The sequence below is a fragment of the Scyliorhinus torazame genome, chromosome 10, assembly GCF_047496885.1.
Source record: "Scyliorhinus torazame isolate Kashiwa2021f chromosome 10, sScyTor2.1, whole genome shotgun sequence".
Classification (NCBI taxonomy): domain Eukaryota; kingdom Metazoa; phylum Chordata; class Chondrichthyes; order Carcharhiniformes; family Scyliorhinidae; genus Scyliorhinus; species Scyliorhinus torazame.
In genome coordinates, this window is record NC_092716.1 from 82436078 (window position 1) to 82455268 (window position 19191).

General features: G+C 50.8%; 1 protein-coding gene across 1 annotated transcript in view; it reads right to left on the reverse strand.

The window, feature by feature from the left end:
* Positions 1–18160, reverse strand: part of LOC140430228 (dynein axonemal heavy chain 5-like) — a 502949-nt gene extending 484789 nt beyond the window's left edge. The window contains exons 1-2 of the mRNA XM_072517658.1: positions 18134–18160; positions 17220–17354 (exon numbers count right to left, since the gene is read on the reverse strand). Coding sequence (XP_072373759.1) covers positions 17220–17354; positions 18134–18160 — 162 coding nt within the window. The remainder of the gene's footprint in view (positions 1–17219; positions 17355–18133) is intronic.
* Between the last annotated feature and the right edge of the window lie 1031 nt (positions 18161–19191).

Genomic DNA, 19191 nt, shown 5'->3' on the forward strand with positions numbered 1-19191 from the left:
TAGGTTTAAGGTGCGAGGGGCAAGGTTTAGAGGAGATGGACGAGGCAGGTTTTTTATACAGAGGGTAGTGGGTGCCTGGAACTCGCTGCCGGAGGAGGCGGTGGAAGCAGGGACGATAGTGACATTTAAGGGCCATCTTGACAAATACATGAATAGGATGGGAATAGAGGGATATGGACCCAGGAAGTGTAGAAGATTTTAGTTTAGACGGGCAGCATGGTCGGCACGGGCTTGGAGGGCCCAAGGGCCTGTTCCTGTGCTGTACATTTCTTTGTTCTTTGTTCTTGTTCTACCTACAGTTGGAGCTGGACCCTGCCTCCCGGCCATATGTAACTATCAATACACACCAGGGCCTGTATGAATATACACGGTTGCCCTTTGGGGTATCTTCTGCCTGCAATATTTTTCAACGCGTCATGGAGGGCATCTTGAGAGGTTTACCGTGTGTCGCTGTCTACTTAGAATACGTTTTGATTACAGGGACGTCGGAGCAGGAACATTTGGAAAATCTGGAGGCTGTCCTTGAACGCTTTTCAGAGGCTGGAGTCCGTTTACGTCACACAAAGTGTGTCTTTCAGGCAAAGGAAGTAGTCTACCTGGGTTATCGGGTGGACCGCGAACGTTTGCACCCCGTCACAGAGAAGGTGCGCGCAATTCAACAGGCCCCCACCCCGACTGACATTTCGCATTTTTGTTCTTTTCTCGGCCTCGTAAACTATTATGGGAAGTTCCTCCCCAATCTGGCAGCTATGCTGGCCCCGTTGCACCTTCTGCTAAAGAAGAATCAGGCCTAGATTTTGGGTCAGCCACAAGAAACCGCTTTACGGCGGGTAAAACAACAATTGTCATTGCCTGGGTTACTAACCCACTATGATCCTGGAAAGCCTTTGCTCGTCACATGTGATGCATCCCCGTATGGTATTGGGGCCGTCCTGTCCCACAAAATGGAAAACGAGGCCGAGCGGCCGATAGCTTTCGCCTCCCGCCAATTGGCTGCAGCGGAAAATAAGTACGCGCAGATCGAGAAGGAGGGCCTGGCAGTGGTCTTTGCGGTGAAACGCTTCCACCAGTATGTGTATGGCCACCACTTCACTATCGTGACTGATCATAAGCCTCTGCTGGGACTTTTCAGAGAGGATAAGCCAATACCGCCCATTGCTTCCGCACGGATCCAGGGCTGAGCTTTGTTGCTTGCTGCATACGAGTATTCTCGGGAGCACAAACCAGGAACCCAGATAGCGAATGCCGACGCACTGGGCCGATTGCCTTTATCGACCGGACCCATGTCAACCCCCACGACCGGTGAGATGGTTGCAACCCAAAATTTTATGGACTCCTTGCCTGTCACAGCATCACAGATCCGTGCGTGGACCCAGACGGATCCGGTCCTGTCAAAGGTTCGGCACACAGACCTGTCTGGTGGGCAGCATAGACAGCTCCCAGGCGAGTTGCGGGCATTTCCCTACAAGCTGTCAGAATCTAGCGTGGAAGACGGTATCCTCTTGTGGGGGACGCGTATGACTGTCCCGGAAAAAGGACAGGAGCTGATACTACAGGACTTGCACAATGGGCATCCGGGTGTGACCAAAATGAAAATGTTGGCCCGGAGTTATGTCTGGTGGCCAGGCCTCGACGCCGACATTGAAAAGGTGGCCCAAAACTGCTCCATTTGCCAGGAGCATCAGAAGCATCCGCCGGCCACGGCCCTACATCACTGGGAATGGCCAGGGCGGCCTTGGGCGCGCTTGCATGCGGATTTCGCCAGCCTTTTTCAAGGATCCATGTTCCTTCTATTAATTGATGCCCAGTCTAAATGGTTAGAGGTGCATAAGATGGTAGGCACAATGTCCTGCGCAACAATCGAGAAGATGCGTTTGTCTTTCAGTACGCATGGCCTCCCCAAGATGCTGGTCATGGACAACGGCACTCCATTCACAAGTGAGGAGTTTGCGAGGTTCATAAAGGTGAACGGCATACGCCATATCCGCACCGCTCCATACCACCCGGCTTCCAATGGGTTGGCAGAGCGCGCAGTACATTATTGCGTTTATTGTATTATATTCACTGTGCTGTGTTGTACAAACCTGGGCTTGTCCAGGCTGGCTCTGCCTGTGGCTCCTCCCCTCGGGGCTTCTGTATAAAAGTGGCAAGTCTCTGCCTCCGGACCCAGTTCGGGTCCAGAGGCAGGAGGCTTGCTGTTTAGTGTATTAAAGCCTCAGTTACGTTTATCACTCGTCGTCTATTATTGATGGTGTATCAATTTAATACACTAAACATCTAAAGATGAACTCTTCACTCAAGATGAACTCCTCACTCAAGCCTGATCGCTTGCACCTGGAGCCACAAGCAGCTGACGCTACAGAGACTTTTGAACACTGGCTAAGCTGCTTCGAGGCTTACCTCGCATCTTTCAATGAAGACTTCATGGACCTCCAGTAGAAGCAGGTCCTTCACGCACGGGTGAGCCCAAGAGTATTTAACCTAATCAGGGACGCCCCCTCGTACGCGGAAGCGATAACGCTGCTAAAGGACATTATGTGTAATCCATCAACCAGGTATATGCTAGGCACCTCCTCGCCACGATACGCCAATGCCCTGGGGAATCACTCACGGAATTAATGTGCGCCTTGCGCATCCTCTGTCGAAACAGTAACTGCCGGGCGATACCGGCTACCCAGCATGCGGAGCTGCTGATCAGGGACGCCTATGTCACAGCCATGCACTCGAACTATGTCCGCCAGCATTTATTAGAAGGGGGGACTCTCGGCCTCCCAGAGACAGTCCAGCTCTTCAACTCACTGGAGGAGGCCTCCCAGAACATGGGGGCCTACACCTCTGACCGCGCGGCACCCTCGTGGGCCTCGTGGGCGCAGCCATCAACCGACCCGGGCGCGACGCAAGCCTGCGCCGCGCAGCGGCCCGCCAATGCTGGAGGCCTGAAGTGCTACTTCTGCTGCCAGGGTACTCACCCCCGACAACGCTGCCTGGCACGGAACGCTACTTGTAACGGCAGTGGGAAGAAGGGCCACTTCGCAAAAGCCTGCCAGGCACGACCCCCCCACAAATCTTCTAGGCCCAGCAGCGCTGCCTGCTGCCGGTCGAGCCCACCCCCAGCTGCCGCGCCACCCGCCATGTGCGACCCACAGGGCCCGCCACCTTGGACGCCATCTTGCACCTCGCCCGCCACGTGAGACTCATGGGAGCCGCCATCTTGGGACCCCTCCGCTGCCTCCCGGGAACCCAGCTCGCCCGACCGCACGCTGGCCGCCGCTACCGCCGACCGTCTTCCGACACTTGCCTCCGTCACACTGGATCAGTCCCGGCCACACCACCTCGCGAAGTCTACAATGACCGTCCGGATCAACGGGCTCGTGATGGACGGCCTTTTCGACTCCGGGAGCACGGACAGCTTCATACACCCAGATACGGTAAGGCGCTGCTTCCTCCCCATCCTACCCGTGATCCAGAAAATCTGCCTGGCTTCCGGATCCCACGCAGTGGAGATCCAGGGGTACTGTGTCACGACCCTCACTGTGCAAGGCGTAGAGTACACCGACTTTAGCCTCTACGTCCTCCCCCATCTCTGCGCTGCCGTATTACTGGGGCTGAACTGCCAGTGCCACCTCTAGAGCCTTAACCTAAAGTTCAACACACCCCTGCCCCCCCTCACCGTCTGTAGCCTCGCGACCCTTAAGGTCGCCCCACCCTCCCTCTTCGCAAACCTCACCCCGGACTGTAAACCCGTCACTACCAGGAGCAGAGGCTACAGTGCCCAGGACAGGGCCTTCATCAGGTCGGAGGTCCAGCGACTCCTGCGAGAGGGGATCATTGAGGCTAGTAACAGCCCCTGGAGAGCCCAAGTGCCAATACACTGCCTTCAAGGCAGACGGCCGCCTCTATCACTTCCTCAGGGTTCCTTTCGGCATCAACAACAGGGTCTTGGTATTCCAAAGGGAAATGGACCGAATGGTTGACAAGCACGGGCTGCGGGCCACATTCCTGTACCTAGACAATGTCACCGTCTGCAGCCGTGACCAGCAGGACCATGACGAGAACCTCCGGCGCTTCCTCAACATCGCGCAACTCCTGAACCTCACTTATAACAGAGAGAAATGCGTCTTTCGCACAATCCACCTGGCCATCCTCGGCTACATCGTGAACACGGAGTCATAGGGCCCGACGCCGACCGCATGCGTCCCCTCCTGGAACTCCCCCTTCCCCACTGCCCCAAGGCCCTGAATAGCTGCCTGGGGTTCTTCTCTTACTATGCCCAGTGGGTCCCCAACTACGCGGACAAGGCCCGCCCACTGATCAAGTCCACCACGTTTCCCCTGGTGACTGAAGCCCGACTGGCCTTCGATCACATCAAAGCAGACATCGCCAAAGCCGTGATGCACGCTGTGGATGAGTCCATCCCTTTCAAAGTGGAGAGCGATGCGTCGGACTTTGCTCTGGCCGCGACACTCAACCAGGCGGGCAGTCTCGTGGCTTTCTTCTCCCGTACCCTCCATGCCTCCGAAATTCGACACTCTTCCGTTGAAAAAGAGGCCCAAGCCATAGTAGAAGCTGTGAGACATTGGAGGCGTTACCTGGCCGGCAGGCGATTCACTCTCCTCACTGACCAATGGTCGGTTGCCTTCATGTTTAACAATACACAGCGGGGCAAAATCAAGAGCGACAAGATCCTGAGGTGGAGGATCGAGCTCTCCACCTACAGCTATGACATCTTGCATTGGCCCGGGAAGCTCAATGTGCCCCCAGATGCCCTCTCCCCGCGGTACATGTGCCAGTGCAAAAGTAGACCGACTCAGGGCCCTCCACAGCGACCTCTGTCACCCGGGGGTCACCCGCTTTTTCCACTTTATCAAGGCTCGCAATCTGCCCTACTCCATCGAGGAGGTCAGTTCCGTGACCAGGGACTGCCAGGTCTGCGCGGAGTGCAAACCGCACTTCTATCGGCCAGACAGAGCACATCTGGTAAAGGCCTCCCGCCCTTTTGAGCGCCTCAGCATTGACTTCAAAGGGCCCCTCCCCTCCACTGACCATAACGTGTACTTCCTCAACATCGTGGATGAGTACTCCAGATTCCTTTTCGCCATCCCCTGCTCTGACATGACCTCTGCCTCCGGTATCAAGGCCCTGCACAGCCTTTTCATCATGTTCGGGTTCCCCGCCTATATACACAGTGATTGGGGCTCCTCCTTTATGAGCGACGAGTTGCGTCAGTTCCTGCTCAGCAAAGGCATCGCCCCCAGCAGGGCGACCAGCTATAACCCCCGGGGAAACGGATAGGTAGAGAGGGAGAAGGGCTGTCCTCCTGGCCCTACGGTCGAAAAATCTCCCAGTCGCCCACTGGCAGGAGGTCCTCCCCGATGCGCTCCACTCCATCCGGTAGCTTCTACTTACGGCCACTAACCAGACTCCTCATGAGCGTATGTTTGCCTTCCCCTGGAAGTCCACCGCTGAGGTCTCGCTTCTGTCCTGGCTGACAGTCCCGGGGCCCGTTCTCCTCCGCAAGCATGCGAGGAGCCATAAAACCGACCCCCTTGTCGAGAAGGTCCTGCTGTTCCATGCAAACCCTCAATATGCCTACGTGACACACCAGGACGGGCGGCAGGACATGGTCTGCCTTTGGGATTTGGCTCCTGCAGGCTCCCCGGCGACAATCACCACCACACCCCACCCTACACCATCTCCCCCCACCTCCGCCCACCTCCCTCATGAACAGACTCCCGCAGGCCCACCGAGGTCAAGAACCACCACCCCCTCCCATACACCGCCCCCCCCCCCCCCTTTGCCGACTCAATATCTGGGTGAAGAAGATGACAACACGCTCCCGGACGTGCAGGTCTCGACGCCGGCGCAAACACCACAGCCGGGACTGAGCCGGTCACAGCGGAAGGTCAAGGCCCCCGACAGACTTGATCGTTAACAATACTTCACCCCCGCCGGACTTTTTTTAAACAGGGGTGAATGTGGTAAACCACGTTATTGTGTTTATTGTATTATATTCACTGTGCTGTGTTGTACAAGCCTGGGCTTGTCCAGGCTGGCTCCGCCTGTGGCTCCTCCCCTCGGGACTTCTGTATAAAAGTGGCAAGTCTCCGCCTCCGGACCCAGTTCAGGTCCAGAGGCAGGAGGCTTGTTGTTTAGTGTATTAAAGCCTCAGTTACGTTTATCATTCGTCATCTATTATTGATGGTGTATCAACCACTCCACATGCTGTGACTGGGGTAGCTCCCGTGGAACTCCTAATGGGCCGGAGACTTCGCACCCGCCTTAGTATGGTTTCCCGGACATTGGCGAAAAGTATGCCACACTCAGGAACGGCACGGACAGGGTTTTCCTCGGCGTCAGCCGATTCGGCAGTTTGGGCCCGGTGACCCAGTGTTCGTGCGAAATTTTGCTGGTGGTGCCCACTGGGTCCCTAGCATTAACTTTCGCCGAACGGGCCCTATCTCTTACCAGGTGCAAGCCCAGGGTCGTCTCCAGCGCAAACATGTAGGCCACATTCGGTCCAGAAGACCATCTCTTCCAAAGATTACCCACCCCCGGAGCTCATTTCTACAGCTGCAGAGACCAGACACAGTGGAGAGTATTCCTCACAATCTTCCTCTGGCGCCGCACTCAAAGCCTGCGCAGGTCGTTGCAGAACCGCATGGAGATAGAGACGCCAAGATGATGGAGGCAGCGGACTCCGACTCCGAGATGGAGACACAGGACGCCTCAGAGGGGGTGTCCTCAGGCCCATGGGGCGTGGATGTACAACCGTTACGCCGTTCATCACGGAAGCGTCGTTCTCCGTCTCGTTCCATGCTGCCCGATCCAGTGCCTCGTGCAAATGGTGTCCAGCCTGCGGCAAAATGAGTCCGACGCCCTCCTTCGCCAGGGTCTTCGGTGGATTCCTTGGACTTTGAGGGGGGAGGGATGTTATAACCTGCCTGCTTACCACTGGCTGGGGACTAATGGCAATCCCACAATCCTTTGGGCGTATGAGCTTCCCCAATGAGGGGGGCGGAAAAATCATTAGCAGATTTCCTGCATAAATATAGCTGGCCAGTTTGGAACCTGTTAGAGAGGAGTGAGCAGCAAGGGAGTTGCTGCTGCTGTTGTTGTGTGTATATATATGTTATTGTAAATAAATGTTATTTCTTTCTATCCTTCAACTCATGCTGGATTTTTTGTGGCCCTCACAAAAGCATGTCAGCCGAGCGGAAGAACTGCTGAACCAGCACATCCCTGGTGTCCCTGCCCCCCAGAAGGTTCCTGATTGCATTCCTGTCGTGTTCGCACTCTGGTTGCCTGATATCAGCTTCTGAGTCTTCATCAGTATCCACGTCTGAGGCAGGTATTGCAGCATCGGTGTCCTCCGGTTCAAGAGGCTCCCCCCTGGAGAGAGCAAGGTTGTGAAGAGCGCAGCAAACAACTTGTAAGAGCAACACTCACTAGGGGGCGTACTGCAGGGCACTCGCAGACCGGTCGAGGCATCTGAACCTTATTTTCAGCAGCCATTGACCTCCCCCATTTCCAGTTATGTAAATGGCACCACAGATATATTATAATGTCTTTTTTCGGATAAGGGGCCTGCCTGTATCAATTCTTTAACCCAAAAATGAAAAAAAAACATTCATGACTGTCATAATATCCACTCATGTATATAATGAGATGCAGACAGGCAGTGATTGACACACAGGATAACCAATGAATACACACGACACAGAACAACCAATCACCAGACAGGACACCACCACTATAAAGCCCACAGGGCATTAAGACTCTCTCTCTCTCACAGGACACAGCTACTGAGATAGTTAGAGTGCACAAGCCAATGAGCACCATCTCCATGTGGTAGAGAGCTCGTCTAGTCAAGCCAGTAGGAGGTTAGAGTTAGATTGATAGAGGGTCAACTCACAGCAGATTATATACAGCAATCAGCAAGTTCAATAAAACAGTGTTGGACCATCTCCTGTGTCGGAAGCCTGTTTCTAGTTTCACTGCACCCAGTTGCAGTCAACGTTGAACCAACTCACTTAACACATCAATGACAACACTAATTCTAAGGTGACATTTCTCAATGCATGTGAGGACTTGTCGGGCTATCCCTACAACCATTCCTTCATTATACGCAGGAGACATACTCCTCAAAAAAGAGGAGAAAAGATAAGTCAGAATGAGAATGGGTGCCAAATGCCCCTCCTGCATTTTTACCCCACCATGAAAACCTAAATCTCTCACCCATCTCCTGGCAGTGGCACTACTCATATTTATCAAGATTAAAGTGAGGAGACTGTGGTGTTGGGTGCTCTGAGGTACAGACGAACCAACACGGTTGCGATTGGTACAACGCAGTTTTATTCCAACTAGTTATTTACACATGTGACTTGGTACTCAGCACGTGGTGACTGTGTGAGTGTCTTGTTAATGAGGTCCTGGCCTTGTCCTGTCTCCAGATGGACTGGCCAGCAGGTGTCGTGTTTCTTGTCTTATACTGTGTCTGCTCTTGTCTGTGATTGGCTGTCGTGTTATGTGTGCTGATTGGTCTGTTGGTCTGTCTATCATGATGTGTGTGTTGTGATGTGTGTTTGAATATCATGACATCCCCCTTTTTTACAAGATTATGTGCCTACGTGGTTATAAGTATAAATGTGTCCTGAGTGCAGCTAAAGGTGTGTGTGCGTGATATTTACAGCATGTGCATGTGGCGTAACTATATACAAGGGGCGATGTCAGGTGTGACATGCTAACGAGGTTGTACCATAACAAAAGAAGAAGAATGTTGAAATTTGGACCGATCAAACGAGGCCTGGAACGATAAAACAGTGACATGTTACAATACAGTAGTTGCTAAAATGTGACGTGTGAACAGTCTCATAAGTCCAGTCTAGTAGGTGGGCGATGAATTCGGGTTGACCGCCTCAAGGGTGGGCCGAGAACCACCGGCTGAGGTGCGAACCTGGCCACGGACGGCGATAGAAGGGGCATGGTATATGGCAGCTCCACGAAGTCGCTATCAGGAACCAGTGGAGGACACGGCGTCTGTGTATGGTTCCGTTGCGAGCGTGGAAGTAGGCAAAGGGCTCGGCAATTGCGCCTATGCATGGATCCAGCCGGCATGCGTACCAGGAACGAGCGGGGAGTCACGCGTCAGAGAACTTCGGCAGGTGCTGACCAGCCACTGCCTGGTAGGTGAATGCGGACGTTGTCTCCAGGGGCCAGGGAGGGAAGATCAGTTGCCCTTGTGTCGTACGATCTCTTCTGGCGATCGCGCTGCAGTTGCATCCTATGCAGTACCGGAGCATGGTCTATTGTTGGTGCCAGGATGGAAGGCACAGTGGTTCTGAGGGCGTGACCCATCAGCAGCTGTGCTGGCGAGAGACCCGTGACTAGTGGGGCCGAGCGATAGGCCAGCAGGGCGAGGTAGAAGTCCGATCCGGCAGCAGCAGCCTTGCAGAGGAACCGCTTGGCAATGTGAACGCCCTTCTCCGTCCGACATGACAGTCATCGGAATGCCGTGGCGAGCAAAGGTGTCTTTGCAGGCCCTGATGACAGCAGACAACTTCAGATCGTGCAGGCGTATGACTTCTGGGTAATTGGAGAACTAGTCCACTATGATAACATAGTCCATGCCAAGCGCGTGAAATAAGTCAACACCCACCTTCGCCCAGGGGGACGTCACCAGCTCATGGGGCAGAAGCGTCTCAGGAGGTAGCGCCGGCTGAAACCTTTGGCAGATTGTACAGTTGATCACCATGTTGGCAATATCGTCACTGATGTACCTTCAACACCCCTTGCGGGTGTATATGCTGACCAGGGGGCGGTGGCCAGTATACCGCCTCTCGGGCCCTCCGTCTGCACTTCTCGACCCCCAAGTGGCCTTCGTGTATTTGATCGAGAACCAGCTGGCGCATACTGTGCGGAATCACAATCCAGTCCAGCTTCAGAAGGATCCCATCAATGATGGCTAGGTCGTCTCGTAAATTATAGAACTGCGGGCACTGCCCTTTGAGCCATCCTCCCGTCATGTGGCGCATCACTCGCTGTAAAAGGGGGTCGGCCGCTGTCTCTCGGCGGATGCGGGCCAGACTGGAGTCGTCAGCCGGCAGATTTGCCGCTGTCAAGGGCGCCTGTGCCTCGACCTGACATACGAACCCCTCCGCATCTGGCGGCGTGCTCACTGCTCTGGATAGGGCATCCGCCACGATGAGGTCCTTCCCTGGAGTGTAGACCAGTTGGAAGTCGCACCTCCTGAGTTTAAGTAGGATGCGCTGGAGGCGAGGGGTCATCTCATTCAGGTCCTTGTTTATTATGCTGACCAGGGGGCGGTGGTCAGTTTCGACCGTGAACCGTGGAAGACCATAGACGTAATCGTGGAACGTGTCTAAACCGGTTAGCAAGCCCAGGCATTCTTTTTCGATGTGCGTGTAGCGCTGCTCTGTGGGGGTCATGGCCCGCGACGCATAGGCAACCGCGGCCCATGACGACGTGTCATCCCTCTGCAGGAGCACTGCTCCAATGCCGGATTGGCTGGCATCAGTTGAGATTTTGGTGGGACGAGACGTGTCGAAGAACACCAACACTGGTGCCGTGGTGAGTTTGCGTTTGAGCTCCTTCCCATTCCAGCTGGTGTGTGTGTTGGCACTGGAACTCTGTAGATTTTTTGACGAAGTGGCGCAGAGTCGTTGTGTGGGAGGCAAGGTTGGGAATGAATTTCCCTAGGAAGTTGACCATGCCAAAGGAAGCGTAGGACAGCCTTCTTGTCGGCCGGCTGCGGCATGGCTGTGATGGCGCTCACCTTGTCTGCATCCGGACGGACCCCTGACCGGGAGATATGGTCCCCCAGGAACTTCAATTCGGTCTGGCCAAAGGCGCACTTGGCTCGGTTGAGGCGCAGGCCGTTTTCCCGTATGCGGGCAAAAACGTGTTGGAGACGATGTATGTGCTCCTGCGGTGTGGTGGACCAGATGATGACATCGTCCACACGCGCACCCCTTCGATGCCTTCCATCATCTGCTCCATGATTCTGTGGAAGACCTCGGATGCCGAGATGATGCCAAATGGCATCCGGTTGTAGCAGAATCTGCCGCAAGGGGTGTTGAAGGTACATCGCTTTCGGCTGGACGGGTCCAGTTGGATCTGCCAAAATCCTTTAGAAGCATCCAGTTTCGTGAATATCTTCGCTTGGGCCATTTCATTGGTGATCTCCTCCCGTTTGGGTATGGGATAATGTTCCCGCATAATGTTATTATTGAGGTCTTTGGGGTCTATGCAGATGCGGAGCTCGCCAGAGGGCTTCTTGACACACACCATGGAGCTGACCCATGGCGTGGGCTCCGTGACCCTGGATAGGACCCCTTGGTCCTGGAGATCCTGCAGCTGCAGCTTGAAGCGGTCTTTAAGTGGCGCAGGAACCCTGCGAGGTGCGTGAACGACCGGGATGGCGTCCGGTTTGAGGCGACTTCGGTAGGTGTATGGCAGTGTTCCCATGCCTTCGAATGCCTCCTGGTTGTGGGCGAGGAGCGATTGGAGTTGTGCGTTGAACTCTGCATCTGGGAAGTCAGACGTGCCGCCTGGAGAGAGAGAGAGAATTTGTTGCACAAGGTGGAGAGCCTTACATGCCTGTGTGCCCAGCAGGGAGTCCTTCGATGAGCCAACTATCTCGAACGAGAGTGTGGCCGTGTGTGTTTTGTGTCACCTGGAGCTGGCAGGATCCCATGGCCGGGATAACGTTCCCGTTGTAGTCGACCATCTTGCAGCGGGATGGCTGGATTGGTGGTCTGACCTTCATGGCATAGAATGCTGACCATGCTATGAGGTTGGCGGAGGCGCCAGTGTCCAGGCGGAAAGTGATCGGCGATCGGTTGACCGTCAGGGTGGCACTCCATTCATCGGCCGGATTGATGGTGTTGACCCGGTTCACATCAATGACCGCAACCCGGAAGGCATCTTGGTCATCTGTGTCGTCGGTTTGGATGTCGTGATGTGGAGGCTGGATGGTCCGCACGTGTCTGCGAGGTGGTCGGAGATGTGGAAGATCCACAGGTTGAGCCGCTCGACAGTAGGCAGCGTAGTGGCCCATCTTGCCACAGCGTAGGCATTGTCGGGTTTTTGCAGGACATTGCCCTTTTAAATGTGCAGCTCCACAGTTGCTGCACGTCATGGCGTTCGTTACGCCACTGCGCATGCGCAGTTCGGTCTTGCGTCGGGCGCCCCTGCGCAGCACGTCCCTCAGTGTTGACGTAGGTTTTGGCGCGCACAAACGCGGGAGGCCTCAATAAGCGCGCAAAACGGCCGCCCTCGTCCGGGCCGCGGGCCGGGAGAAACTCGATTGCCTGGATGCGTTCGGCCTCGTGGGCGGCCTGGCATGCCGATTCAATCGCTTGGGACCCCCTCCGTGCCGATTCGGTCGCCTGAAATTGGGCATAGCGGCTGGTCGTATTTTCATGCAGGACACGGGCTTCAACTGCAGATGCTAAGGTCAGGCCTTTAATTTTTAGAAGCTGCTGGCGTAGGCCACTGGAGGCAACGCCAAAAACGATCTGGTCCCGGATCATGGACTCTGAGGTGGTGCCGTAACCACAGGACTGCGCGAGTATGCGGAGGTGCATCAGGAAGGGCTGAAAGAGCTCATCCTTACCTTGTAGGTGCTGCTGAAAGATATACCTCTCAAAGCTTTCATTGACCTCAACGATGAAGTGCTGGTCGAGCTTGAGGAGGACCGTGTCATATTTACATTTGTTCTCGCCTTCCGCGAACACCAAGGAGTTGTATACATCGATGACGTGCTGACCTGCGGTAGTGAGGAGCATGGCAATCTTTGTTTCATCCGAGGCGCCCTGATTTTCGTTGGCTCGCATGAACAGTTCGAATCGCTGCTTGAAGAGCTTCCAATTGGTGCCCAGGTTCCCAGCGACTTGCAACGGCTGCGGTTTGTTGTGGGTGTCCGTGGCTCAGGATAGCAGATTTGCCGGTAAGTATCGATTCACTCACTGGTACCATGTGGTGTTGGGTGCTCTGAGGTACAGACGAACCAACACAGTTGCGATTGGTACAACGCAGTTTTATTCCAACTAGGTATTTACACATCTGACTTGGTACTCAGCACGTGGTGACTGTGTGAGTGTCTTGTTAATGAGGTCCTGGCCTTGTCCTGTCTCCAGATGGACTGGCCAGCAGGTGTCGTGTTTCTTGTCTTATACTGTGTCTGCTCTTGTCTGTGATTGGTTGTCGTGTTATCTGTGCTGATTGGTCTGTTGGTCTGTCTATCATGATGTGTGTGTTGTGATGTGTGTTTGAATATCATGACAGAGACCTTAAAGTATGGATTACTATTATAAATTACGGATAAAAAGAAGAGATGGATAATTATCACACATCATACCATCTACACAGTGCACCCCTTAACTAGAAGGATACTGAAGTGTGTTTTCCATCTATAATAAATAGAGATTCTTAAGGATAAAACATTCAATATAGGGCTTAACCTTTAACATATCCCTGCTAACATGATAAATAACAACATACGATCAGATAAGAAGCATTTTAACATGGAAAGAGTCCGGATTTTACATTGAGTTGCAGAATGTTACTCCAAGGTGTTGCTTTCCATGGAGTTCACATAATTCAACGCCTTAGCCGGATTGTCAAATGTCTTTACGGAATTGTTGGATACCCTCAGCGAGGCACAATAGGGCATAATTCACCCCAGCAGCCTTGAGTCGCTTTCTCACTTAATTGAATGAGCTACTTCGCTACCGAGAAGTCTTAATAGTAAGAGACCCTCACCCACCTCGTAGAGCCAGGTGCCACCATGCTTCGCCGCCGCCAACACTCTCTGCCGATCTCCGATGTTATGAAAACAGACAATTATGGGCCGGCACGTTGATTGGCCCTAGGCCTCAGAGACAAGATACGGTGTTACCTTTCCAACTGAATACTGCCAGCTGTCATATCTAGCTGAAGAAATGTGGCAGCCAGCTCTCCAATTTGAGAAGGAGCATTCCTTCTGGCAGACCAACGACCCGGACATTTTTCTTTTGGACTTGGTTCTCCAGGTCCTCCAAGATTTCTTTTCTTTTCCGATTTAGAGTCATTTATTTTAAAAGTGGACATTACTATCATTAAGTTGTCCAAACACAAATTATCTGCTTCAAACGCGTACTGCGGAGATAAGCAGTGTCCTTGTTCACTGCAGGTATAACCATCCGTCACCGAGGACAGTGACACGCCTCTTAGCAAAATAAAACAGGTCTGCGATTGGAACCAAAAATCAATGAAGACTTCCAAGAGAAATCAGACTTTGGCAATGACCAAAATAAAGTTCAATGCTGCTACCAGTCTGTCAATGTTCCTGATTTCTGAATCCCAATAATTTCAAACTTTTATGAACCTTTAACAGTTATTGAAACGCAGGACAAAATTCCTTAACATGGAATATTACAACTTGAAACTCATGACCACCCCACAGATCTAATGTCCGTGTGACATCTTCGATTGTTAATAAGAAAAATGGCACTGCAGAATTTAGAAACATGATTACGAAATGTATATATTTTACACCAATAATGGAGGGTCCTCCAGGATCTCTGGCATGCCATGAAGCTGCTTTTCCATGGATTGCAGGCGGGTTCCAGCTGAGGAAGTTGCATTCGCGACAGTCAGGATAGTCTCCTCCATTTCATCGAGGTTCTTATTGATATTTTGCAGCTCAGTCTCATAGCACTAATATTCTGTGCCATAGGTCGGGTTTTTCATCAATGACTTTAATGATGTTCGCAATCATCATTTGTAATCAGTACGAAGTCTTACAACACCAGGTTAAAGTCCAACAGGTTTGTTTCGATGTCACTAGCTTTCGGAGCGCTGCTCCTTCCTCAGGTGAATGAAGAGGTATGTTCCAGAAACATATATATAGACAAATTCAAAGATGCCAAACAATGCTTGGAATGCGAGCATTAGCAGGTGATTAAATCTTTACAGATCCAGAGATGGAGTAACCCCAGGTTAAAGAGGTGTGAATTGTGTCAAGCCAGGACAGTTGGTAGGATTTTGCAGGCCAGATGGTGGGGGATGAATGTAATGCGACATGAATCCCAGGTCCCGGTTGAGGCCGCACTCATGTGTGCGGAACTTGGCTATAAGTTTCTGCTCGGCGATTCTGCGTTGTCGCGCGTCCTGAAGGCCGCCTTGGAGAACGCTGTCCAACGCTGGCATCTCCACATCATCATTTGTAATGCCTTCGAAAGAGCCGGACCAAGAGTCGGCTTGAGGATCAGGTCACCATATTGAGCAGTCAGTTCCACCTAGTAGCATCCGACTGCTCCATTTTCTTGGAAATTCTTTTAGGGTTCCTCAGCATTTTTTTGACAAAAATCTTCGAGGTACAGATGATTGAATATTCACCCCCAGATTAGGTTGTATGTGCCATGGAAACATGAGAGAACTAAAGGATGAGCAGGACAGAGCCCACAGAAACGGTGTTATTCCCACGCCTTCATCACATGATTCCCCCCTTTAATGTCTCTTCGAGAGACTGACAGTCACAAGAAAATGTTGCTAAAAGGACCAAATTTTTAAAAATTACTTCCCTGCTGTAGGCGAGTGCTCCCTGACCTTTTGATCTCCTAAGCATTCTTCAAAACTTGGGGCCACAAAAGTAGTTTATAAGTGCCATCCTGTAGGATCTTTTCTGTGCCGATCTATCTATGTGGTAATATTGGCCGGCCCCTGTCTGGAATCTATGAAAACACATCAACTCTCTCCAACTTTCGAACCCTTTCTGTTGAGCCTCCCACGGGCGGCACGGTGGCGCAATGGTTAGCACTGCTGCCTTACAGCACTAGGGACCCAGGTTCAATTCCGATTTTGGGTGTCTCTCTGTGTGAAGTTTGCACTTTCTCCCCGTGTCTGCGTGGGTTTCCTCAGGGTGCTCCAGTTTCCTCCCACAATCCAAAGTTATGCAGGTTAGGTGGATTGGCCATGCTGAATTGCTCCTTAGTGTCCAAAAGGTTAGGTAGGGTTTCGGGGATAGGGTGGAGGTGTGGGCTTAAATAGGGTGCTCTTTCCAAGGGCTGGTGCAGGCTCACTGGGGTGATTGGCCTCCTTCTGCACTGTAGGGATTCTATGATTCTATGAGTCTATGATATGGCTTTATCTTCTAATTTGTTGGAAGCTACGAAAACGTCTCAGTCATAAGGACTTCTACTTCTATTAGTTTGTCGGGATGGTTCTGCATTTTCCAATCCACTGTGTTGTCTCGTCAGACTGCAACCTCGACTTGCCTGTTAAAGTCTTTCCGGGCTACTACTTTTAGGTCCCCTGTATGCCCGATCTGAGCCATTTTTCACCATATGTAAGCATTTCCTCAACAGGGACTCATCACCCAATCCATTACTGGACCTTGAGCTATGCTTTCTTATTTTCTATTTACGCACAGCATTCTCCTCGTCCACGACCCTTACTCCTTTCCCATGATTCCTGGACATTCAATTGTTATATTTTCCTGTAGATTTCCCTGTCCATCCGACTATTGTTGCATCCCTCCAGTTGTTCGATTCTTTTGGACGGTACATCACCTGGGAACCCACTTCTATCATATCCTGTCCCTCTGGCCTATACCATAAAGTATATGAGTATGTGTCTTCTGAATGTAATAAATCCTGGTGTAAGTTATACCCTGCCTCAAACTCAATGGTTAACATATTTGCTACCCATTGGATGACAATGTGCTGTCAATAGATATTTTAAAAATACCACAAAAATTCAAAGATGTTAATTAAAAGACACAGGAATGATTTGGAGCTTGTAATCTGATCTCAGTGCTCAGAATAAAGTTAACTAATAGATGTTATCTAAATAAATGTAATTAGTTGCTTAAAAGTGATTCATTATGCTAAATATATTTTTTAATTTATATGCTCATAATTTAACAGTTCAGATTGATCTAATATTGAATCACACAAATTCTGAACTCATAAACAATAACACTGCTAAATTCCCACCATGGGCCATGTGTAGCCCTGACCTACTTGTTTTAAATAGTCATGATAACCAACTTATACCATCCTAGTCAGTTACATATTTTCCTCTGCCAAGTCACGCAATCTATCTTAATATTGTGTCTGCAACAAATACTGTCTATGCTGTAATCTCACATGTTACATAATTTTGAGATCAATCTCCTGAATACAACTAAATAAAATTTATATGCAAAGAAAACTTACTTGAACCCCATCCAGGATAGCATCTTCAACATCGGACCTTTCCAGATGGACACAGGTTGCCACAATATCAAAAACGTACTCATGTCTGGTGTCCAACTGCGTCCGTTTGGCTTCACGTTCTTCTCTTAGCTTATGCTGCAATACAGTACAAAACAGTGCAAGGTAGAGAGATTTTTCTTACAATATAGGGAAGTTTAATTTATTTCATAAATGTTCCCATCAAGGTAAATGTGGCAGTGCGAGGGATGGAGTATTTTCCCCCAAGTGCTGTGATAGGTGTCCAGTACTACTAATACTTTTGTATGATCAGAAAAGCCTGTAATGGGATGTCTAGTTTGGCTTCAGTTCCAAAGAAAAGCCATATTAGATTTGAAATTTTATTTCTGTTTCTCTCACCACAGATGCTGTCGGACCTGCTGAGTCTTTCCAGCATATCTGTTTTTAATTCAACTTTCCAGCATCTGCAGTATTTTGCTTTTATTTGTATAGTTTGGGTATTGATTTGAAATGCAGAGTGAAGAAATGAAGTAACAGATCTCAATGGGCATATTGATATGATGTGTTACATGGTCTAGGATTCATTCACAATCATACTTCTATTTGTTCCCCATTTTCATTATTGAAGTAGGCTATATTATTCATGCTCTGTGTGGATCTGCCAAGGTCCAATCAGGCACATTAGTGGATGGTGCTGATGCAAATTATAGCATTTCTATATTATAACAACATCAACTGCAGAGGGCTGCCGGCTGCTGTTGTACCCGTACCAAATTAGCCACTGAGGCACATAGGAAGATGCTATGTCTGATGACCAAAAGCTTTGTAAAGCAATTAGGTTTTAAGGAGCATCTGAAATGAATAATGAGAAGAAGAAAGATGGAGGAGTTTAGAGCAGGAATTCTAGAGCTTAGCACCTTGGCAGCTGGAAACAAGGCCGCCATAGTTGGGGTGATTGAAATTTGTGATGCTCCTGCTCCAGAGGCCAGAATTGGGGGAGCACAAATATCTCGGAGGATTTTAGGACTGGATGAGATTATGATTTTGGGGGAGGGGTGGAGTGAGGCCATAGAGCAATTTAAAAACAAGAATGTAACTCCTAAAGTCGAGGCCTTACTTAACCAGGAGCCAATGCTGACTTGAGAGCACTGGGGTGATGAGAGAATGTGAGTTGATGTGATTTATATGTTACGAATGTGAGGACTTATAAGTTTGTTAGTTTTAAGCCAAGATGCAAAAAGCTCACACCCGAAACAAAGGCAAGAGCTGGGGCTGATATTGGTAGATTTTCTGTCTCCCAGTTTTCTGACAGAAAAATAGAGGTCTCACAAAGAGAGAAAGGATGTTGATGGTTTGTTGATTATGTTATTAAAGATACAAAGATCTTGGGCCTTATTTGATTAAGGACTGGGATCATATATAAAGAAAGTCACATCTGCTGTGGAGGGGGACAGGAGAGAGGAGAACCTCCTGATAAGCCTTCTCCTTAGCGTGGCCAAGTTGGCCATTAACAGGTCCTGGCAGCGGGCAGTTGAGGGGTTTAGTCGGCCCAACTGTCTGCTCCCCTTCCACAGTGACGTTTGGGCCCAGATGTCCCTGGAGAGGGACCATACAGCGTCCGCTGGTATGCTTGAGGCCTTCCTGTGGCCTCCAATTGGACAGCAGTGCATTATCAGCCCCAAAAACATGAAATGGAACTTATCAAACTAATGTAAAATAAAGTTTTGACTTTCTGTTAAAGTGCCTCTTTAAGGTATTGTTAATTATTTTAAATGGTTATTTTGCACTCAAAGGAGTAATAATAATCTTTTTATTGTCACAAGTAGGCTTACATTAGCACTGCAATGAAGGTACTGTACGCCTGTTCGGATACTCAGAGGGAGAATTCAGAATGTCCAATTCACCAAATAGCACGTCTTTCGGGACATGTGGGAGGAAACCGGAGCACCCGGAGGAAACCCACGCAGACACAGGG